General features: G+C 40.4%; 1 protein-coding gene across 1 annotated transcript in view; it reads right to left on the reverse strand.

Moving 5' to 3' along the window:
* Positions 1–1,279: 1,279 nt before the first annotated feature.
* The window catches only part of UBASH3B (ubiquitin associated and SH3 domain containing B), an 806,096-nt gene continuing 782,594 nt past the window's right edge, over positions 1,280–24,781 (reverse strand). The window contains exons 13-14 of the mRNA XM_086956973.1: positions 14,333–14,442; positions 1,280–9,934 (exon numbers count right to left, since the gene is read on the reverse strand). Coding sequence (XP_086813099.1) covers positions 9,797–9,934; positions 14,333–14,442 — 248 coding nt within the window. The 3' untranslated portion in view covers positions 1,280–9,796. The remainder of the gene's footprint in view (positions 9,935–14,332; positions 14,443–24,781) is intronic.

Raw genomic sequence — 24,781 nt, forward strand, 5'->3', positions numbered from 1 at the left:
CCATGTATAATGGGATGTTTGGTGCACCCATTGTAAGCTTAGGGAGATTTTTTATCAAACAATTTTCACCTAATTGCCAGTGTGGTAAAGCTTGAAATAATTTCAGTCAATGATTATTACTCCAGCCACATCCTAGTCCACTGTTATTTAACTCACCATGCTACCTGAGATTGGACCCAGCCATTTGCAAATAAGTTTTGATCATGCTTCAATGGGAACAGTCCACCCCAAACTGCCTCAAGTCCTGGCTGATGAGCCCTAACAATGTCAAAATCAAACCTGTGTTGCTTGTGCTCCGATGTGTGGTGTACTATCTGAATATGTTCTGCCATTACATGCTCAGAGTTATAATGCGAGGGTCAAGATTGCTAGTTGGAGTGAGCATTTATTCTAAACTTTGTATAGGGGCCACAAAGTACTGCCTGCTCTTCATCATCAATGTGTGTCAATTTGTGTGAAGGCTCATAATTAGTGTGGTAGATGGCAGCCATGAGTACTCAGAGTGTGAGCTGCCGTGAGCCAGATTACTAGTTAATGATAGTTCATTAACATAGTTAGAGTGAGCATTTCCACATTGTACTTGCACCCCACAGCATGTGCATTAAAGATGAAGAGATAATGTCCCATTTTGAATGACATGAGCATTTCTTGGATGTCTGGGCTTCTGGTATCTAATACATAAACTTTACAGTTTAAATTGATGTGCACCCAGGTAGTTAATCCGCAAAAAGGAAGGCTTTTCTGATTGCCAGTGACAGGAATACTCAGTTATAGAATCCTTGCAAATACACCAGCCCAAATATCTACATTTCCATGAATAGGCAGATATGGTGGACTGAAATAAATTCTCAACAATCTAATTCTCATGACAATAGTATTTTCCTTACCTATGGTTTTTGTCCCATGCCTCTCTTTTCAGGCACAGAGACCCATAAAAGTTCTGCTCTCTTCCAGACCCAAAAAAGTTATTCCTTTTCTTTCCATTTCCCTTTTAGCTTAGGTTGGTGCCGCTGCTCATATGTTTATGATGGGAACTAAAATTCAATAGATCCATACCTTAATTTGAGAATCCTGTACAGACAGTTAATTTAAAAAAAAATCACTTTTATGAAGACTTTAGCTACAAATGGTAGGACCCAAACTTAAGGCATTCAAATGCAAATAAATACTCCATTGAATATTAAACGAAGAAAAAAACAAATTCCTGGAACTGGTATTTTCTCAAAATGTGCTTATACACAATTCACCATAAGTGGTCCACTTATACGTAGGCATAACACATTTTTAATGATCTGTTTAATGTATTTACAGTGTAATATTTTGCTAGACTCCATTGTAAAAATATACACCACCAACATAAGACATTGTAAAACAAAGTCTTGCACTTGAGTTACAATGATATTGCCTTTACAATTCGAATTTTTGTACAACAAACATTCCATTTAAAATAAATACACTTAAAGCATTTAACAGAACATAGATATACTTTTAAAAAACAAAAGTTTTTAATGAAAATATTTACTTTATTGAAAATACCAAGAATGAGATTTGTTTCACAGGCAGAAATAATTTTAGTGGCAACACAAGGGAAACAAATTCATACCATTTTGAATATATCTCTATATTGATAATCTCTATCATCTTGACTGTTAATGAAATCTAAGGGAGGCATTCTGTGGTTTGGCGCAGCATCAATGGAAACACTCTGAAGTTAGAATTTAACTCTACTATCTAAATAGATAACAGAAATCGATTTTCATTAAAAGGTTTATTGGGAAATGCTTACTTCTACAGGACAGTGTTGAGCAGTCAAACAGACAAAGGCGCAAGCACACACACACACACATATTTCTCTCTCTGTACATAAATCTTAGATGGATAAAAGCTTTCAATGTTATAATAATCAAAATACACATATGTGTCAACCTTATTTAGTGCATATTATTTATGTTCCCCACTGCAAAGATTATTTAGCATTTACTTCTTCAGCAGGTCACTTTCCTAATTCCATACGTCTTCAGTTTGCAACCCCCTCAAATACCCAGCATGTGCTTTGTTGCTTTGTTACACAGCATAGTCCATTCAGGGTGTGAAGTTGCCAGGGGCAAGTATGTGTTTGGTGAATCATGTGCAGGAGGGTCCGGGGGCATGCAGGAATATGAGAGTTCTGAATCGTAGTAGAACAATGTTTTATGTGCATATTTTAAGTATTAATGTGGAATACTGAGCCATTTTGAACATATGCAACTGTTTGATTACCTTGCCATCAGGCAAAGGGGTATCCCTGTAAAGGTCTTTGCATTTTTCATAGCTGGAGGGAAAATAGGAGTTAAAGCGTGATTGCAGGATATTACACTAGGTTTTTCCAGTTTTTACCCTATGTATTTACATTTCCGATGTATATAGATTTGCTTTTTTTTCTATACCAGGAAACACTGGACATACACAGTTCTATTGTTGGGTTTTAGATATGGAATTGATAAAGTGCAGATCTTTGTTACCTTCCTCTCGGCCCCAAAATCTCCATGGAGTCTTAGGGGTTACTCAGAAGCAGTTGGAAGAAATCCACGTACAGTACAAAAGAAATGTCTGAGGTATGTTAATGTAATAGAGCCCTTTAATAGGTTTTTTGTTACTTACATGTACAGTGAAACAAGTATGAATAACTTACCAGCATGGAGGAAGAAAAGGGTATTTTAATATGAAATACCAATTCCGTAAACCGTTTGCCGGTGTGGGTTTTTGTTACGCACTCTTGCCTGTTTGACTGTGTAATGTTTAGTTTTGTGCCAATGCTATGAATGGTTTCAGAATCTTGTTACAATGCAGCCACAGAAGGCTAAATCTCCCATTCCTAAAACGGAGTCCAATTAGGACTTTAAGATCTTTGAATATTAACATGCCAATGCCACCCTATGCTACATAATTTGTACTCACCTCTTCAAACCAACCCTTGAACCTTTTCTATCCCCATCTCAGTTGGTCGGCTACGTTCACTATTGGGTGAGTGTTACAACTGATTAGAGGTAAGCTTCCACAATAAGAGTTCCATGGTTGAAACAGAGGAAGGACTGAACCACAAAGTGCCCTAGAACTCAGTGGAATGTGTTAGTAGCAGTTACTTGATTATAGCTCAAAAGCTACCAACTGGAACACATCAGGAGTGTATTGGAGATATTTTTCTTATGCTGAGGTTGACAAATATCACTGGCATTATTCATAGCATTCTTTCTGTAATAAAGACACTGCTCTGTTACATTTTTATGGTATTGGTGATTTTGTGCAATTTAAAGCACAAATTCAAATAAGAAAAATTTTACTACTTTGAGAATATGTCTACTTAGTTTCTTATGCATGCGTTTACACATTTTAGTATAGATTATTTCTCTAGAGCGTTTTTCGTCGTGAACACCAGAAGCACTCCACTAATTGGTGAACACTTTGTCAAATGTCAGGTAAATAAATGTAAACACAAGTAAATAGACCGGTATGATCCAGATGTCCGAAGTAGCCACTGCATCAAAAAATGGCAGCTCAGTTTGAAAGGTAATGAGATACTGCCAGGGGCATTATGTTTAACCAACTCTGGAAAGCTCTTAATTTAAATTGGAAGCAAAAAGAAAGACAAATTAATTGTTAAAAATATCAGAACAAGGAAAGAGTTTTCTGTGAACAATGGGAACTACAGAATATCTGATCTCTGATACTTCCACCCAATAGTTGTGATTTTGCATATTTACCATGTCCCAAAATATCGTAGGAGCGGAAAAAAAAAATAACAAATGCAGACAATTTTCATAAAGTAAATAAAACAATCTTTGACTACCTGTTCAGTCTGAAAGTTCATCTCTCAAAATAGTTTGAAGAGTAAGAAGTGGGGTCCTAACTTCTTGGCACAGATGGCCCTACTTGAACATGATATTTCGCCACTGCCTAAATATGTCCTCTTAATGCACTTAGACGAAGAATCGCCTTCCATGTCTTCTTCCTCCTGCACAATAGAATTTGTGCTAGCAATGCTACTAATAAAAGGTGATGTTAGTTACTCGTTAATTGTTTATGTCATAAATAATTTAAACTGATTATTTATATGAAATTATTTCATTATTATCAAAGTATTCACAAAGTTTATTCCACGTTGTTTTACAAAGAAATTGTATACAATCATTACTCATTATGGGACTGGAATTATGTACAGAATTTGAACAAACCTATATCCTACATGATGATTTTTTTTAACCTTGGAGCATTAGCATCTGCACAGAGTACAACTGGTCTAAAATGAAACTGAAAAAATGCCCTCATATGCCAGTGTCGAAATACAATCTAACCCTCCCATCCTTGGAGGGGACGCCCATTGATTTTCCTATAAGCCTGTCTGCATATAAGCCCAACATAGTAAAAACTGGATCTCCCTGGAAAACATCAGTTACTGATGCTTCATTGAATCGCATGAAACATAACCCCTTATTGACTAACTAAATAATAGAAATCGGTTCTCCCAGGCCTCTCCAATTTCTAAATCCTGAATAACATTTGGCTAACTCTGATCTTGAGTTAATTTAAATGAAATAGTCATAATTTCGAGTATGATGTTTTTAACTATGCCTCTGTCACTGAAAGAATTAACTGGCACAATTATATGTTCCATGCAACAATAAATACTGCCTCATTCCCAAAATTATGATTAATTGGCATGAAAGGACTAGCATTTTCTTTCAAATAACAAAACCATCCAGTTTATATGATAACTCCCAATATGATGTGGTGTTATGCTTCCTTGCAAAAATACCCTCAAAACGTAAAGACACAAAATGGAGAGAGTCGAACTTTAAAAAAAGAAGAAAAAGCATTTTTATACAAAAGGTAAAAATAGAAAACTAAAAACCTTTAGAAATAATAATGTTTAGTGCAAATAATTTAAAGCAACCCAAGACTCCAAACTATTCCTTTTCCTAGTACATATTAGAGATTGAAAAAATAATAACAAATAACAGGAAGCTAACCCATTACATCTTTCTAATTTTGACAATACAAAAACAAATATCATGGGTAAAGTTGAATCCCCAAGTGTTAATTTACAACTAAAAGAGTAGTTTTCATTTAAAGAGCTTCCAGTCTGTATAACACATCCATTCAAAAGGACCAAACGAATTCCCTTTGTTTTGTGATAGCATTACATATTTAAAAATAAAAAAACACTTGTTTCAATAACACCATGAAATGTTATACTTGTTCATAATTAATGGACTTTCTTTTTGGATTTCTATAGTTTTGTTTCTTTATTGTTTTATTTTTGTTTTAGGATACTATTACATTATATAATTGTGTGGTTAGTACTTTCTTAATTGTGCAGAGGATGAACTATGAACCAAGGCATGTGGCTGCATGTTAATAGTGTGTTTAGGCTTTGGGAAGCCACAAGAAAAACCAGGGAAAGATGCAAGAAATGTACTACTAAAAAAGAGACGTTGCATTCTGCAGACATCAAGGATCATTCTTTCAGACTTCTCGCATTACTTTACTACTGCACTGTTGACACTACAATGTAATGATTTACGGTGAGTCACACTAAGAATTCAAAAACAAGATCAACCATTTATAACAAAAGCAATTTTTTGGTCTGATTGTCATTTTTAAATCAAATGCTTTGCACCTATGTGGTGAGGCAAAACAGACACACAAATAATTTAATTAAATTGCCAAAAATATTATCTTTTCTGTCGAAGAATTAACTACAATTGCTGCAAATATACTGCTGCAGTTTTACTGCTGTCATACACATTACATCCCTGACATGTAGTATATATATATCTTTGATATGATCAATGTGTATAATTACAGTATATGGAAGGCCTGTATAACATATACATAGTATAAATGTACAAACAATTCATCATACTTCAATATTCCGATTCCTAAAGACATATTGCACAAAATAGATGTTTGATGACAAAAGAGATAGGTCAGACTGAGGGGTTGTCAAAATATCAACCTTGATACTTTTCTGATATTTTCAGAGGCAGATTTAACAGGCAGAAATGTGTGTTACCTTTGTACACAAGGCATGATATTTTTTAATTGTAATAGCTTGTGCTGCATGTTCCTCTCCTGCTTGTGAGCAACAGGAACAATCATCTGTAAAGCACAATAACTTTTATATACTGTGATAAGATTGGAGATTTTGTCTCAGAAAAAGTTACACACTACATTTCAACATCTGAATAGATCGAATGTGTCTTGCTTAGAGGTGTCCAACATAGGTCCAGGAGGGCCAAACCCATTACCTATCTTCAGGATACCAACATAAGATTCAACAGCACAGAATAAATCTCAATGGAACTTTTTTTTAAATAACCAGTGGTTATCCTGAAAACCTGGAATGACTCTAGGACTCATGTACATAACCTCAACACTTCTTGGAAACATCAGCAAAAAAATAATATTGTTTCTTTTGCCCATGTCTTTCAGAAGACAGAGATGCTTGTCTACAAGAATAAACACTTATTTTCGGATTGCTCATGATAATTATCCATCTCACTTGTGATTCCAATAATATTAATAACAATATCTATCTTTATACAGCACTTTGTACTGTGACTTTGACATTTATAAGTGGCTTAACTTCAGATTAATTGTTACCCTATTTATTGACACTTAATGTATCAAGCCCTGAGAATTAAAGGCTGAGTGTACTTAGTCTATGACACACCTAATTATACAATAACAATTCACATACCTATCCAGAGTTTAAACTATCTCCTGCAGCCTTAGTGACAGAGTTATCAGTAATGTTCAAACCCCCAGTAAGAAACCCAGCAAGTTTGTTTTTCATTTCAGTTGACATTTTTTATTGGATTGCAGTGCCTAATTTGAGCAGGTGGTTATTTTTAGAAAGCAGTCCTTAGTTTTTCTCATTAGACTTTGATCCAGGGCAGGAGAGAGAAAAACACAAAAGGGGTAAAGAAGGAGGAAAGAAAAGCTGAGCCAAAGGGGAAAGAAGAGGGGAAAAAAGAACCTGAAAAAGTGAGATAAAGGGGCAGGGACTGTCTTCTGGTGGATGAAAGACAGCTGACATGGAATCCGGGCTACATGGTCTTGGTTTTCCATACCTCCCACATTCAATAGCGCTGAACGTGGAATTCTGAGCAAATTCTTGCACCTATTCTTTTACAAATTAAGGGCTAATTGATTGCATTATTGGCATGCTTCACTGAAACTACAATTTCTTTTTCACATGGTCAATTGTAGATATGCATAGAGTACAATAGCCATCTTGATCTTCAGCTAGGGCAGTACTTAATTTGTGCTTGCGGTTTCTGGTAAGCACCAATAGCACTTATTTTTGCTCAACGGGGCTCTTGAGATCATCCTGTAGGCAGCAGTCCTGGTAAAAACAGTCTAAAGTCTAGTCCATATCAATGCTTAATTTGACTCTGAGTGATGAGATACAGATATACTCTTTTGTTTGTTTGCGTCTGCATGATGCTGGGTAAACGTAAAGAACACAATGCTGCTAATGTATGCAGAAGCACTGTGGCGGCGCCAGCAGTGCTAGTCACATGCATGACAAGCACATGTGACACTTGATATAGAGAAACACCTTCTAGTGTCCTTGCCTTCAGAGCCTGACCTCAGCACACAGGAGAGAGACACTGCAAAAGATGCCAGTATGACTTGCTTTCTGCCCTTCTCAGATTTAAGCCAGCGATGGCTGAATCAACCTGAAAATAGGTTGGTGAGCATCATCTCATGAGCTGCCAGCAGCCCAGCTAGAGTGAAAAGGTATCCTTGACAGTGTGAACTGCTTCCAAATGGTTAGTGAGGACTGCTTACATTTAAAAGAGGCTATGGGAGTGCACACTATACACCTTGACCCACACCATGAACCAAAAGTGGCACCTTTACCCATAATGATGGAGGCTGTGGAATTCAATACTTCACAAATGTGGAACAGTAGTTACTACACATTCTAAAATTATGTGTTTTGCAGTTAACACTCTATCCCTGCAATTTTGCCTAGGTACATTTTGCCAGGTCAAACCTGACAACAATACCGGGGAACATATGCCTGATAAATACCGGGAGAAGCAAGGCAACAAAATCTGCTTGTTATTCCCAATGTTGTAGGCCCCAATTATGATACATGATAATGTTCACTCCAATAATATCTGAACCACTTCAGTGTTGTATTTTATCTGGCATGAAAGTTATTGCATCATGGAACAGGCCACTAATCATGAGGGTCCACGAGTTATCAGCATTCATTATGGACTCGGTTACAATCCATGGCAGTGATTAATGCCTCAGCTGGTACTGCACATTTTTTGATCTGCGATGAAAGTGGACAGCTTCAGTAGCTATCACCAAAGACAAAATGTGGGACCATGCACTGACTATTTTACACTGAGTAGCACCAATGGTAGAAGTGGGCTCTGCTCATTCGAAGTGAGCAGTGACTTCTTAAAAAAAACTTGGGCACCGTCTGATATTATTTTTTACAAACTAAGCACCGAGCAGCAAGAATATGAAGGATTGAGGCTGAACAACACATTCTAGGCTGTGTTGCATAGCAGACTGAAATTTCTTGGACAGGTCATTCATTAATTCATCTTGTAGATCAGGGGTCTCCAACCTTTTTTTATCACAAGCTACTTATGGTCAATGACTATCAACCCAAACTACTGTTATTACTATTGTAATAGTGAGCATTTCAGACAAGAGTGCATTAGCAACTAACCTATACAAGATTACAAGCAGTGATCACCTCTGCCACCGGCAGAGTTGGTTGCCACCAGCAATGTCAAAAAGGCTTTAGCAATTTCGAATGCCTCTACATGGGTAATTCACAGCAGTCAGCTGTAATACCCTTGGCACTAAGGTAATATTATGAGTCATAAGTCTCCAGATGCTGCATATTTTGTTCACACAAATATTATTTTTTATATTTTATGAAGTCTATTACTTTCCTCAAAACATCAGATTATGAGTTCTGAAAATACACATAATTTAATCTCAGATACACTCTTTTAAATTATGGTATACATTTATTAATTCAACCTAGCAAAAGCTTATACTTTAGTAGGCTGGGCTGCACACAGGAGAGTTACTCACAGGTAGCTGGAGAATTACCAGCATCTCACAATCTACTTGTTGGAGAAGACAGCTGTAGACAGTCCTAGTGTAGAACTGCACTGCCATGTTTGCTCTATCATGTCATTTTTTGATAATTAACCATGCCAATGGGACTTCTGAAAGTATGTTTAGTTTACTACTTATTAACACAAACTACTCCATGCATCCTTTCATCCTCTGATGTGCAGCGGTGGGTTTACTGGCCTCTTACCATGGTCCATCAAGGCATGTCATCCCAAATCTCATCATTAATAATTTAATTCCAACAAAACACAATTTCAAATGTTGCGTCCATGGCTGGCATAATGCGGGTCTAGCCAGCCCGCTACATGCCACAGAAGAGTGAAAAGGGCCTGCTAAATGAACACCCAGAGCAGAGTATTCACATAAAACAGCAATCCCATACATTTAATTTTTAAAACATCATATTCTAGTCCAATACTTTAAGCCTGACCTGTACATAAGCTTATTTAAATATTTGTAAAGGCAAATTAAAAAAAAGTCTTAGGTTTTCACATAAATTAACAATAGAATGTTTGGCTTCAATTTGCTTTACAGATGATATGCTAGAATATCAGGAACCATAATGTGCACTGAATGTTTTTACTGACATGTTCCAAGGAGCGTATTTTAGATTTCTAAAGGCAAGAGTTAGCTTCATCTACTCTTGTAGTAAAGTCTCTCTCCAGTTAAAGCCTCCGGTCGGACCGTGGGTCATGGGTAAAATGGGTGGGTCTGTCAGTTGCCATATTCCAGTGTCTCTGAGCTCTTCACAGGCACAAAATCCCAGATACGGAATCTGTGGGCAAAACACAAAGAACCACAATAAGTGTCAAACAAATGTTTTCCATTTCATATGAACATATGCTTCCACAGCTAGTAGAAAAACAAACATTGACACAGTCAATATGTTTTACTCTTCGGGACCTATTGGATTTGTCCATGGTTTTTAGCTACGCTATATTGCGTTCCCGAGGCGTGCAGCAGGGCTAAATTACTTTTTATCACTTTGTGGGTGCACATGCTTACAAAATGACACAGCTCCTTTTATTTATTTGTATTTGTCGCTGCAACTTGGATTGGCAAACAAAAAGAAAGTAAAAGAGCATTTGATTTGAAAGAAATGATGGGGAAGCAACATAGATGGGGTGATGCGTAACAAACAGGCGCAAAGTGTATGGTGGGACAATATGGACGGGGCTACAGAAGCAATACAGAGAGGGGTGGTGGGACATGAAGCAACATGGGGGTGTGGAAGCCACACGGAGGGTGCAGGTGATGGGAAGCACCATGAGGGCGTGGGCGACACAAAGGGGTCAGAGGGAGAGCAACATGGAAAGAGAAGGGTGAGTGAGAAAATCAACCAGGCGAAAAAGAAATAGCATTTGGAGCTAGGAGGGGGCAGAAGCACCCAGGTGGGAAAGCAATAAGGGCTGGGAAGCACACAAGTGTACGTGCATTACAAAGGGGGTAGGGGAGAAGAACATGAGCGGCAGAGACCAGCTCTGAGAGGGAAAGAGAAGCACACTAGGGATACAGCTGGAAAACAAGAAGAAAGTAGGGCCTTCAAAAGTAAGCAGCTTAAGGACACAATAATATGTCCGTGCTCCAAAGGAGGGACAAACACAAGATGAGGATGGAAAGCCCACAAACGCTAAAAAATATGAAACAAGCATATGAGAATGACAAAGAAGACAACCAATGATGAGCAATGGGTGAGCTCTAAGACCTCCATCCACTATAGGAGCTTACAGTCCCCTTAAGAGAGGGTTGGAGAGGGGCCAGCACAGTGCAACATAGACACCAGCTTGTTTAAAACAGCTGAAGCTATACAAATGCCACCTGTTCCCTTGAAAATGGCGAGCTGTATTCACTGTTGGGGGATTGGGGAAGGGAGTGGTAAATGCCTAATTGCCCACGCCTGTAGCACAACGCTTCAAATGCTGGGAGGGTAACAGGGCGGACTGGGAACCCAAAGCAGTCGGACCAGTCCCCACCCAAGCTTGAAGCACTGCTTCTTAAAAAAACAGGCCCCAAGCACTGCTGGTTTTGTCACTGGTGGCCGATATTGCAGCATCGCCCCAAAACCGGCCCGCATCCTTCTAACCTCCCGGGCAAATTCCGATGCCCGCTACGACCAGTCCAGCCCTGGAGGGTAATTAACAGCTGTAGTGTCCTGCTGGACACAGTCTAGTTGTTTTAGTGTTGCCTTACACTGTGCACCCACCCACCACAGACGTCACTGGTCAGATGACGCTGCTGCAATAAAAGTGGCCGAGCGCACGTGCTCATGGCCAGTTCACCCAGTACCTCACTGTGTCTGCGTCACCATCCTTTCTCCAGAATGCGGGCCTAGCGCCCGACTTTACAACAGCCATCATAGCGAGCAATAATACTTAATAAGCTACATCTAATTGCTCTTTTTCGTAAAGAACATTACTTTCCAGTGAGTTGATCTTTGAGACTTAGTTGAAAAAAGACATATCCTCAACTTTGAAAGCTCACACAGTAAAATCTAACTAGATTTTCAGCATGTTTAGATTTTATTAGAAAAAATATACAGCCTAAAAAACCTTAGGCCCATGCAGATGATTTAGTTACTATGAGCTGTTTCTCAAAATTAGTCCCTTAACTTTTCACTTTTTATATTGGCCAATCTTTGCCCTATCCTGAACAGTTGTACCCTTGGTGATCCTATTTATTTATTTATTTATTTTGAAAGTTTTATATAGCGCGAACAGGATCTTTGCAGATATCAGAGCGCTTTACACGGCTGGGGATGCCAGCAAGAAAGTGGGGTTACACATAAGTGGTACAGCAAACAATAGTGCAAGTATAACAGTTAAATGTGTGCATAGATAGTCAGTGGCATCAATCATACAATGCCAGCAGGACAGTGGGGTTACACATAAGTGGTACAGCAAACAATAGTGCAAGTATAACAGTTAAATGTGTGCATAGATAGTCAGTGGCATCAATCATACAGGTAAGATACATATTCATAGAGTTCGAACAGCGCATTAAATGTGTGCGTAGATAGTTAGTAGCGACAATAATTCAGGTGAAATACATAATCGCGGTGTTACTCCAACACAAAATGGCTCAAGGTGAAATACATAGACATAGAGAACGAACAAAGTAATACAGGTCAGAGTAGGGTCTTTCCAAATCCAGGCTAATAGGTCAAGTGTATTTGGCCATAAAAATAGCTTTTACTTCTTTCTTAAAGAGTGTGAAGGAGGAGATGAGCCTGGTTTCAGGAGGGAGTGAGTTCCAGATCCTGGGTGCCATTCCTGAGAAAGAGCGTTTATAGGTTTTTACCTTCCTAAAGCTTTAAAGTCAGCAAACAAGTGGGTAAAACACGCTACCTAGAATAACACAGAAGTTTATTGCTCTTACCCTTCCCAGTCCATTGATTATTTATGTTATTTCATGGTCTGATTGAGGCATTTAAAGCAGCCTGCTAAAATACATTGTATCACCAGCAAAATACCACTAGCATCAATGGAACCCCAGCAGTAAAATTCGAAACTTGGAAAACCCTTTTAACTATTATTTGAAAGAATCTCAGCTCGGGCCTCTGAAGAGTCGTTGAGGTCTGTTACATAAAAGTGGATTTATAAACAAAATAGACGGAAGCCCATGGGAAAATAAATGTTAAAAATATTAGTACTCAAAATAAGAATTTGAGGGGGTGTTAAGTAAAAGTTGTAGATGTGCAGACTAGACTGCATCTCCTGCCCTTTAAAAAAAAAGTCTCTTCCTTTTTCGAGGTAGTTGGTAGTAAACGAAATGGAGCCTAGTCTAAGTAACAAAACTCCTTACCTGAAGTTAAAGTTAAATAACAGGACAGAAGTGTTTATATTGACAAAATTGTTAGATGTTGGAACCTGAAATTGCCCTGCACCTATTGAAAATCTTCCACCTGTTAACACCTGACATTAGACCGTGCGGGTTAATCACTAGTTTCATCTGAAAAAGCAAAAGCAAATACAAACGCCACATGACAGTTATAACTCAGAAAGCACATCCGAACCTCGTAATTGCAGATGTTAATCTTTGTGACTAAAGCATCTTAATACCAGTGAGAGGAGATATTTTAAAATGTGTCGTAGGAGAGCAGTCTGTCAGAACCACCTAAAATTAGACCGACCAAACGGATGATGCAATATGATACGGAATGATTCTTGGGGATTTCGGTCAGAAGACCAATTGACTCATCATCTGGTAAACTACACTTCCTCCCATCAGGAAATGGTAGTCATTCAAAGACTATGGCCTTAATTGCAATATGTGTCCATACTGGGAGCTTCTTAATTACTGTTCGTATGGGATAGGTTAATTAATTAATGGGTATGCATTTTCCATACGATTCCAAGCTGCCTGCTCATTGCTCACATGTTATCTTATTATGAGGAAAACAAAATGGCAGTTTGCACAAATTGCCACCTTGATTTCCCACATGCAAAACCAGATGGCAATCGCCCATGCCAGGTTCTATTAATACCTAATTTCTAATCCCGTTTTAGGAGGAAAAGGTTGTTTGCACCCAAAAGGTGATTATTGGCAAATTGAAATCAGGGCCTTCGCATAGCCTACCACGCAAATAAAATCGGTGTGACCCAATTTCATTTTAACCAACCAAAACTTAAAGTTTTCTCTCCTTGGGATTAGAGAAACGTTAACACTCCCATGTAGGATTAAAAATATCACAGTATTGATGCATGAACCGCTAAATTTCGCTATAATCTAAAACTCTAGGGATTAGGACCACAATATGCCATCAAGCTTTAAGGCAAGAGATTAAAAAAAACTTTTGAAATTAAAATTACAATCTGCGTGTATCCTTTTCATGGGATAAATGAATGTGGCTCTTTCTGCACTAGGAAACCTTCCAGGGTAGCAGGCCAGTCTGTAAAACTCCATTAATTGATAGGAAAATCAATAGAAAGATGATGAACAGGCCCAGGTGGAAAATAGTGATGTCACAAAAAATTTTTTAACAGCAGGATACTAAGTAGAAACAAATGTGTAAGCTTATCGCAAAGATTGGGGACCTCAGAGCCTTTTACGCCATTTTCTTATGTTCTAAAACTACATAATGTCTGAACAAAGCTTTAAAGTGCATAAAGTAATTTACAGTTTCGGTCTATGCAGTCTTCTCTAAAAGTGTAGGGACTTATTTCTGAAAATGTACCTTCCGAACAACTTGCACAAAGTCCTTGGCATTCTGTGGTGAAAGTCCCTGTAGCTGACGAGTGCAGGCTTCCAGTGAGGATGCGTGAGCCACAATCAGAATGTTATATCCTGGAATAAAATCAGATTGGCTTCTAAGTAACAAAGGAAAAAGGAGAAACAAGACCAAACAGTACAATATAGCACGTTATGCACTTCCAAAGAATTCAAAAAGTGTAAACTGTTAATAGACTTCTTTATACTGGTGAGTTATCTTTCCTTAACCACCAAAGCCCAGCACCAGCAGCCTTCAATGTCTGGATAGGGGGAGGGTCCTCATACAAGTAGAGAGCAGCAGATTATACCTATGAAACAAAGGGCTATGAGATGTCTTTGTTAAAATCCAGACGAACAGGGTAAAAAGAAACAGAAGAGAGGATCCCACCTCCCTCCTCACAAAAAGGAGCTCAGCTCCACTCGTCCTGTGATCTAGATCAATAAACTGGACAGGTCTTACCCAGCACTGTTACCATACAAGTCCCTTCTCGTTCTTCTTCAGCCGGGTTTGCCGGACGAGTGTCAGGGTTTCAGTGAGAATCACAAATAGTCTCTGCCTTTCCTAGCCTTTGTTTGTGGATCTTTCTTGTCTTTAGCTTCCCAGTGCCTCAGCACTGATTCTAGTCTCTGACTGCAGAGTATGAGTCCTAGGTGAGATCATCTGTTATCGGTGAGCCGGTCGCTGCTACTGGATTATGTGTAATGTTGGGTACACTCTTTGGAGAGGAGGTATCCATGTCTGGGGCCTATAGCATGTCCAGAAACTGTTTGAGCTCTGCCAGATCTGCATATTCCCTATCAGTGCCATTGATAGTAAGTAACATTGGGGATGGTTCTTGCAACGCATATCGGATCCCCAATTTTCTAAGCAACGGTCTCATTGCCAAGAATGTTTTTTCCACAGAGATCCACCCATTCTGTTAAAGTACTTTTTTCTAGACTCTTTGCTCTGGAGGATTTCCCCATAAACGTTTGTTGCTTTTTATGGCTTTTCTCCCCTCCCTTTTCATCTGGCACAGGGTCTTTTCGTTCTGGAGACCGTAGTCCAGCCGCGGTCAGTAGTGGGTGTACCTGCAGTGCGGTGACGTGGGGAGGGGCAGGGTGGGGGGTAGTAATCTATGGTGCACTGCATCGCCAAATGTGATGCAGTGCGTGCAACGAAATTCGTTTTATTTATTTATATGTTTACTTACCTGTAAAGCTCTGTAATCCATACATTACTAACCCCCACCCTTCCCCTGCCCCTTCCTACATCACCGCCCTGCAGGTACACCCACTACCGATTGAGGCTGCTGTACTCGCACCAGTCCTTGGATCTAAAAAATGCAACTGAGCTGCAAACACCATGACAGAGCAGCCACAACTCAAAAATTTTCACATACTCTCCCTCAGTGTTAATGGCTTGGCACAACACATTAAGCAGAAAAAGACACTTAACTACTTAGCCAATATGTCACCATCTATAGCCCTACTTCAGGAGATGCACCTCTCACATACTGAACCAGACAAACCAGGAAAGGACTGGGTCGATAAAGTGATAAGTTGCCTTATTGTGAATAACAATCGCCCAACTTTCTTTACAGCCCCTCCCCCTTCTTAATCAAAGAGATGTGGTATGGCGGTCTTGCTTATAAAGTCTCTACAATATACAATACATAAAACATGGACTGACCTGATGAGTAGATATGATTTCATGAAGTTGAAAACTGGGGTCAATACATTAATAGTGCGATCCATCTTTGTGCCTGCCATACTACCTTCTTTACATGTTTCTAGACCACTGATGAAATTTGGGTGACCTAAACTCATGGTGAGTGGTGACGTTTGGTTACGCAAGTTCTTTATTGCTAATAGTTCATTTGATTTGGGTCCACTAAATAGATCAGGCCTTTCCCCTTCTTCCATTGTGACTCCCACCTTTGACCAGGTGGGTCCTGAAGAAGCAATATTTGAAAATGTGGTATGCAAATGCCTTAAAAGTGCATCACGGTTTATATCTCGTCTGGCTTAATCCAGACCTTCAGGAGCCTGCAGCCATGAAAAAGCTAAAAGAAAATAAGACCATGACCATCAAAGATTGTGACAAAGGTGGAGGTATTGTTATATGGACATCAGCCTCTATGAGACTAAAATGACCGATCTACTTAACAATATGGAACACTACAGGGCAGTCCCAATTGATCCCACAAATATATTCAAAAAATGGATTGAGCGCTTGACCATAATAGCTCTTGAAAATGAAGCGATTTGTGCAAAGGAATACCAATATTTAAATATCAGTCACCTTATAATGGCCAGTATCTATGGTATTCCAAGACACATAAAAACAGTTCTGATCCTCCTTATCGCCCCATAGTGACTACTATAGGTTCAATCACAGAGCTGTTCTCTAAATATGTGGACTCCATACTTCGACCTTTTGTGCCTAAGATCACATCATATATACAGGACACTAGAGCTATCATCAATACAGTTCAAGGCCTCCATTTTAATGCCAACAGAGATCATTAGTCACTTTGGACATTGAAGCACTGTATAGTAATAATCCCCAAAAAGACGCAATTGAGGCAAGTGAGTTGGTTCATGGATGAATACCATGTAGAATGTTTTAGAACCTTAATTCTGACAGTTTATCTTAGAGGAAAACACTTTTGAATTCAATGGCCAATTATATAAACAAATTATGGGCAAGAGCATGGAGGACTCGTGTGCCCCCACGGTGCGAATATCTACATGACTAAATTTCAGCGAACATTTATCCACAATGAAGTGGTATTTTTCATTGGTTTCAGTACATATATTACATTTTCTTCATATGGACTTGGAGCTTGGATGAGCCAGATGAGCTCAGCTCGTCATGCAGCACAGTGGAGCTGTGCTCATGACGAGGTGAGCTTGTCATGACCCGCCCACTCAATGGAACGCCCCGCACAGGAGGGGAATTATCCCTGCGTGGGCGTTCCGCAGCGGTTATGACGAGCTTAGCTCATCATGAGCACAGCTCCACTGTGCCTCATGACGAGCTGAGCTCGTCATGAGCACCAAAAGTGTTAAGTGGATAAATCTCTGTGATGACAATATGAAATTCCCAGCCCATATTAGTCAAAATCAGGTAGAATTTCTGAATATACTTATGAGACATAATAATGATCAACTTGAAGTTGATCTTCATGTTAAACCAACTGCAAGAAACACTCTGCTGCACTTTAGCAGTTTCCATCTCTGATCTCAAAACAAAGCATCCCATTTGGGCAGTTTCTATAACTCCATAGAAACTGTACCAATTTGTGGGACTACGATAAAAGAGCTATCGTCATGTAGCAAATGCAAAAATTTGTCACCAGAGGTTACCCTAGAAGAATAGTTTGAGATGCATACAAAAGAGCTCAATATTATGATAGGCACTGTCTTTTACAGAAGCAACATCATCCTAGCGAACCTAATTTAGTGTGTATCACACATCATTCAGTTCTCAATGAGAAAATACGTCAGATCATATGTGCAAATTGGCACATTTTAAATGCTGATAGTTAAAAAAATCAACGCATTCCTAGTCCCATGTTTGCACATTGGCGAAACAAAAACCTTAAAGACAACATAATTAAGTCACGCCTTGGGGGGAAAAGTGCTTTCACACTGAAAAAGATAGATGGAAGCCGGCCCATAGTAGAGAACTACAAATGCGCTCAATGTAAGGCTTGTGATTCTACCATTGAGACTGCAACTCTGGTCTTGAGCAAGGGCACAGTGAATCTTAAAACATTTACCAATTGTAAAACAAAGACCGTCATCTAACTTCTCCTATGACCATGCGAGTTAGATTATGTTCATTAACCACCCGCCCCTCAGCAACCCAACCCGCCTGACTGAACATTGTTCAGCTATTCGGACCAAAAAGCTTATGGAGCCTTTGGTCAAACATTATCTTGAACTACCCCGGAAGAAAGCAGATAGCTAATTATTAAAAGAATAGAGACAAAACCAGGCTGTAACGGCCATAACATCCAAAAACGAAGGGAGGTTTTCTGGATATTCACTTTAGACACTCAAATGAATGGCCTGAACAATGAAGTCCCTTGGGAGCAGGCTATCCATTTTAATGCCACATGAATCATTTATGGGTATGGACTGCCTCCTTAGTGTTTTTAGTTTGCTATTTCTTTCAGTACACGGTGTGTCAGGACTGCCCTTTTGAAACTGTAAGTGGTTACCTCCTTTTCTCTACATCTTAGCTCCTGTTCCATGCAGTTCATGTGCGCAGGCGTGCCACTTTTTTCTATATGTCTTCTGCACGACTACCCCCTTTTTCTTTTCCTTTTTATTATTTGTTGAGTGAACATTTTCCATTAATTTGGCACTGTACTTTTCTACCTCTGTGCCACCTTCTCAAATATAGGAGCATTGAGTCACTTTGCAGTACTTTAGGTCATTTACCTTTCTCTCTGAGTCAGGAGTAGCCCTGTGCACCTGAATGAGCAACATTTGGTCATTCTCACTCCCAATATGGTGGCCGCTTTGGGCTGCTAATGTCTTTCCACTCAGTATAGCATTTGCTGTGCCCAGCATTGGAGGCCCTTTGAATAAGAGGATGCCCCGTATGTTCATATTTGGTGGATGCAGTGCCGCCGGATTCATCATACAGATATGGAGGAGAGCTGAACTGATAGTACTACGACCCTTTGATTTGCGGGTGCTATTGTATTTCCTTCTAAAACAGGTGAGTTTAGTTCATCTTGTGTTTACGCATAGTTGTAGGTCATTTCTTATTTGTTGGACTTCATGTGTCTTATCTTTTTATTCTTTTTTGGTTAATCCCTGATAGACAATTGTTTTCAAACTTGTGCCTGTATTTCGACCCATGTTGGAAGCTTTTTTACTGAGCGCTTTTTGTGAGCCTGCTTTCCTGGTAAATCAACACTCTACTCATTCCTGACACACACATAGTCCCTTGTTTACTATAGGTTTCATGCAAGCCAACTTTGTTTTTAGGTCTTGCCTATGCAGGACGCATGCCCTGCATAGGAAAAAATACCTTTTCCGATCGCTTTGGCTTTTAAGCCAAAAACGTGCACGCGTTCTATTGCCATCAATGGCAACGCGTGCGGCGATCTACTTGCGGGAGCGCGTGCCACCATTTGGCAGCAATTATCGCTCCTGCAAGTGCCGGCCCCCCCTCCCCCCTGCTGCCGTGCCTCATCCTGCTGCCGCGCGAGCTTGTTAAAGCCTTGACTCTAGCTTTGGTAGGCTTCTCCCTCCAATCCCAGAAGCCATAACATAAGCTCAGGACAAAGTCGTGCAGTGGCCTGAGATGTGACGTATCCCCCAGGCAAGCCGTCCTTATGAAAAACTTCTCCATTTTGCAGTAACATAGATAGGTTAGTAAACTGTGCCTTTCTTCCCTCGGAATGTCTCAACATTCGGAGCGGCTCGCCGAGGCCCCAGACGGATTTCTTTAAAGGGCAGAGTATTTTTAGATTTCACTTGCACTGCTGGCACCAGCTGGAAGGAGACAGAGCGCACCTGCCGGTAAACACGGCGCCCTGGGGCGCCTCTGTCCGGGGAGACACCGAGCCAGATCGTCTGCCTTATCTGCGGCTCCCAATCTAGGACACTTTTATTTTCTTAACAAGTGAAAACTCTTCACTTGAAAACTCTCAGCTCTTCTGAGGCCTCAGTGTCTCTCTGTCTGTCTTCACTTGACAGCGCAAATTGCGGTCTGGGCTGCTGCCCTCTGTCCCCCAGCGTGTGAGGCATGCACAGCTGGTTAATGAGAGTCTCTAAGGAGTTAATGTGCTTAATTTTTAGTGTGATTTACTTGTTGCATAAGGCATTTTGCTGAGCCCTTATGCAGGAATTTATATTTTGGAGTCAAGGTAATTCCTGAAAGATTGTATTATTTTGTACACTGGATTATTGTTCAGACACTGTGTGATTTGGGTACCCCACATTATTAGTATCTTTTTTATAACATTATTATGGTGTTCTTCACTCTTAATTGGTTAGTTTGTGCACTTGGTTTTGGTGTTTTGTGTGGTTTCTCTAAGGGACACTGTGGTGTTTAGATTGTGGGTATGCGATGCACAGAATTGTTTGGCGTATTGTTTCCATTATGTGTTTCCATTTTGTTTATCTTTTGTGCATTTATGTGGCTTGTCAGTACCTGCAAGATTGATACCTCGCTTTTTACTTCTAGCTGCAGGCGTGCAGTGGTGTGTTTGTTGGCATATAGCATATGTAACTGTATTGGTGTAAAACAAACATTTTAATAGACCAGTCGTTGACCACTTCCCTCGTCTGTTTATTCTCACCTCAGTACCACTCACCAGTAGTGTGAGAGTGTGGGGGTCGCGTGCGATGGGGGCGTCACGTGCTGTGGAGGGTCAAGTGGTTTATCACAGTCACCGGACAACACTCAGCTGAAGCACATATTTGAACAAACTTCCTAAGGTCTCTAAACCCTTCACTTTTCTTGCTGAAAGCAAAGGAAAGCCAAGAATTTAATTCCAGTATATTTTACGCCATATAATGTTATTTCATTTATTAAGGCTGGAACTGCAGGTGAACATGTGAATATTTCAACAGAGTTACACGTACTACCTCTGATCCTTGCTCCAGTACCATAGATTTCTTTGAAACATGTATACACCTGAGAAGGTTTGTTTTGGTGTCGGTCGCTGCAGCTGATAACATGCCCCTGTCATGTCCCGAGTTGTTCACGGATCCCGGGCGGTAGCAGGGAGCACGGAAACTACATTTCCCGGCATGCCGCGCATAGGTCACGTAGGACGTCGAGTGCGCGCGCATGCCAGGAAATAAAGGAACGGATTCAACGGCTCTAAGACGCCGATAATTCCGTTGTTACAGGGATGTGCGTTTTGGAGCTCCGGAACTTTGGTAGGATCCGACTTGTTTCCCAAGTCCTTCTGAACAGTGAGTAAGGGCTTTCTGGTGGCAGTGTGAGGCGTTGGTTCCATCGATCCCAACAGCACACCGACTGGCTGACTCAGAAAGCGGGGAAGGCTCACTCGGCTGAGTGTAATTCTGCTTCCCTTCTTTGTGCACTGGTTCAGATCCGTGTTTGGCATTTCCAGGGCAGTAGGAGCTACAGAGACATTGCGCAGCTTCTTTGCCAAACACGAGTGTATATATGTTTGTAAATACTACGTGCAAAAGAAAAGCGAAGGGACTCTCTTGCACATAAACACTGAGCCTCGCTATTCATGTGCCCAGAAGGAGTAAAACATTGATTCCTTTATCGAAGCAAGGCCCAACCACTCATTCTGCACTCATTCTGCACAGCGGTGTGGAGTCAACACTGCAGTCAGTTCTGGGGGAACCTTTCCCTGGGTGTTTTCAGGCGAGGTTCCGCTTGAAGCAGAATTTATTATTCTTTTGTTTTTGTTTCTGCAGGAGACAGGAGGGGTCTAGAGAGAAGGGCTTATGATGTACCCATACAAGTAGATATGAAGCAATATTCAGGGTATGTGTAGGGTACGTGCTGTTATACATTAGTCATTCAGGATTTCCTACAACAGTATATGTTATACAGTGTATGTTTTGTCTTGCAGCTGGGTACAAGTCCTCCTACCTCCTCCACATCCGTGTCTCCGCTAGGATTAAAGCCTTGTGTATTTTCCTTTACAGGTATAAATCACACTTAGTGGGAGGTTCCTAGGGTAGTGAAGACCACTGTAGAATACCCTTTATAGAGTGAGGGAGATAGGGTGTGCTAATCTGTTGTTATTTGTCGTTACAGATCTCCCTCCCCGCTGTCCACTTCCTTTCCCGCACACACCAAAAGTCAACTGCCCTACCAGGTTTAAACAGATGCAGGTAGAACGGAAGTGATGTGCCACAGGTTTTTATTTATACAATCTTTTTATAGGACAGACATTACCCAAAGGTGCCAGAGTGCTTAGAATAGAAATGGATTAGTATGTACGAATGCACACACATATGTTAATACATTAGAGTAGATGAGTAGAACATTACATAGGGCACAGCATTATATTATCCAAAGATGTAGGTACATTGAAAAATCCAGAAGCATTGGAGTACAGTGTATGTTGCAACAGTCATAAAATGTGAGCAACAGGATTTGTCGACTGGTGCCAAGATGAAGTCTAATGAAACGGAGGAAGTGCAGTAAATCACAAGAAACCAACTGGTGTGGAGAATAAACCAGAGAGGTGAAACCTAGGGAGGAGAGGCTAGCTAAAATATCCTTGAAGGAGAAGCACTTTTAGGTGCAATTTACAGATAAGCTTAGAAGTGGTGGTGCGTAGGTTAAACGGGAAGGAGTTCCAATCCAATCCAAAGTAGCTTTATTCGAGATATATAAAAGCAGAAAACAAGCATCCTTGATACATACAGGATTAGAAAATTAATTAATTGAAGTTTGCATATTTAACAGAATTAGATTAAGAAAATAAAATCTGAGCAAATGGAAGAAATAAAAATTAATTTCAGCTCATTACAGTAGATTAAAACTCATTTACAATAACAATAAAAACAGATAAAAACAAATTCTAGTTATTCAATTGTACTTCATGGCCAAACTAAATAAATTAGAATTGCTATTCACAAGAGAAAACCCAAAATTTGAATTCTGCCTTAACACCCACACCCATCCTAAGTATTTGGCTACCGCTATTGAAATAAATGGCATACTGGTGCTTATCAGCCTTTCTGCCTCAGCACTTCTATTTGTACCCAGTAATTTGCACATTGGGGTAAGCCAAACTCGTATAGGGTTGCATATACAGGGCAGGCGAAGAGGAGATGGGCAGCTGATGATCCTGCCCTAAGCTGGAAATAGAGCTTCCTATCTCTAGGCGTGGTGATAATATCCCAATAGGATTCAAGCCTGGGAGTGATTTTTGACCCTAGAAAAATCCCCGCCATGTTGGATGAATCAATGCTGCTCCAAACATTATAAGCAGCCTGTTCCCAATATTTCTCCTTTAAAATATTTTTAGAAGGGAATGAGGCTTCTACTGGATTTTCCCACAACATTTGCATACCCAAAGCAACCAGACTATTTCTAACATCCCTTATCCAGCTAATTTTGTGAAAGCCATCAGATTTTATAACATCAAGAAACCCTGCGGCATATGATGAAAGTTCAGGTGTCGTCCACAACTTTAGCCAGTATAGAATTGGGCGCAGCTTGCCAACATCTGCAATAGCTTTCCTACCCAAATCATATCTTAGTGGCTTAGGGGGGTACTCTGCGGGAGACTAGTAATACTACGAAGGAACTTATTTTCAGAGAGGGTTAGTGGAGCAACTTTCTCAAACCCCCATAATTTCGCGCCATAAAGTGCGGAACTAACAGCTTTTGATTCGTAGACTTGGAGAGCAAACTTAATTGGTTTAGTTGACGACTTTTTGTGCTCCAAGCTTAAGGCTCCTGTGGAATGCCGGTGTTTTAGGGCAGCTATATCTATGTGATAATCCCGCTTGAGATCCTTTTCTAAGTGGATGCCCAAATAGGTGAAGGCTTTGACCATTTTAAGTGGCTGACCATTCACAAAAACTTTCCCTTTAAAACTTCGGTGCGGATTAAAAGCCATACATTTTGTTTTTGCCTCGAGCAGCACAAAACTCTTCAAAATTACTAAAACACGCCGGAGGCCACTAGGAGTTTTGGATATGATTAATGTGTCATCCGCAAACATTAAAATCGGAATTTTTACACCTGCTAGAGAGGGAGCGTCTGTGTTTACTGGCAACAAACGGTACTATTCCATTAGTGTACAAAGAAAATAGTGTTGGGGCCATGGCACAACCTTGCCGCAAACCACGTTCAACCGGGAATTGGGTGGTGACCCTGCCCTGCCCACCCCGTTGGATGGACTAGACTAGGACTAGACGCGATCTTGCCTTGTGCTATTTTTAAAATTCCAGCTACTGTTACATAGCTACGCCCATATTTTCTTTTTGGAGGAAGGAGGCTCAATACTTAGTAAATCGCTCCGTTTCCCCAGCCAGAGCAGCCTACTTGCTCGGACTTCATCGGTGGGTGTGGCCGTTTACAGAGCCGTCATCTGCAGGGACTAGGTGAAAACTAAAGCGGCCATATTAGTGAGGGCTCGCTGAGAATCGTCGCGCTGACGACGTTATAAATACATACGTGCATGGCTCCGCGCAGCGGACGCGCATTGCGGGCGCGTCGATCGCGCGCCGGAGTCAAGCCAGAGTCCTGCCCGTCTGCGCCCGTCCGCGACAGGACGGGGCTCGGGGCAGGACACCACAGATCCACCTCCCAATCACCTATGCTACCTCAGAACAATCAAAGTCTACGGTATCAGTACACTAAAGCACACCTGCTGAATCTCGGTAAGCCTTCATCACCTCATTGTATGCATGCTACAGATCCGTTATCTTTACCCGCACAATGCAGCATATGCCA

This window comes from Lissotriton vulgaris, chromosome 2_1 (assembly GCF_964263255.1).
Source record: "Lissotriton vulgaris chromosome 2_1, aLisVul1.2, whole genome shotgun sequence".
In the NCBI taxonomy this organism is placed as follows: domain Eukaryota; kingdom Metazoa; phylum Chordata; class Amphibia; order Caudata; family Salamandridae; genus Lissotriton; species Lissotriton vulgaris.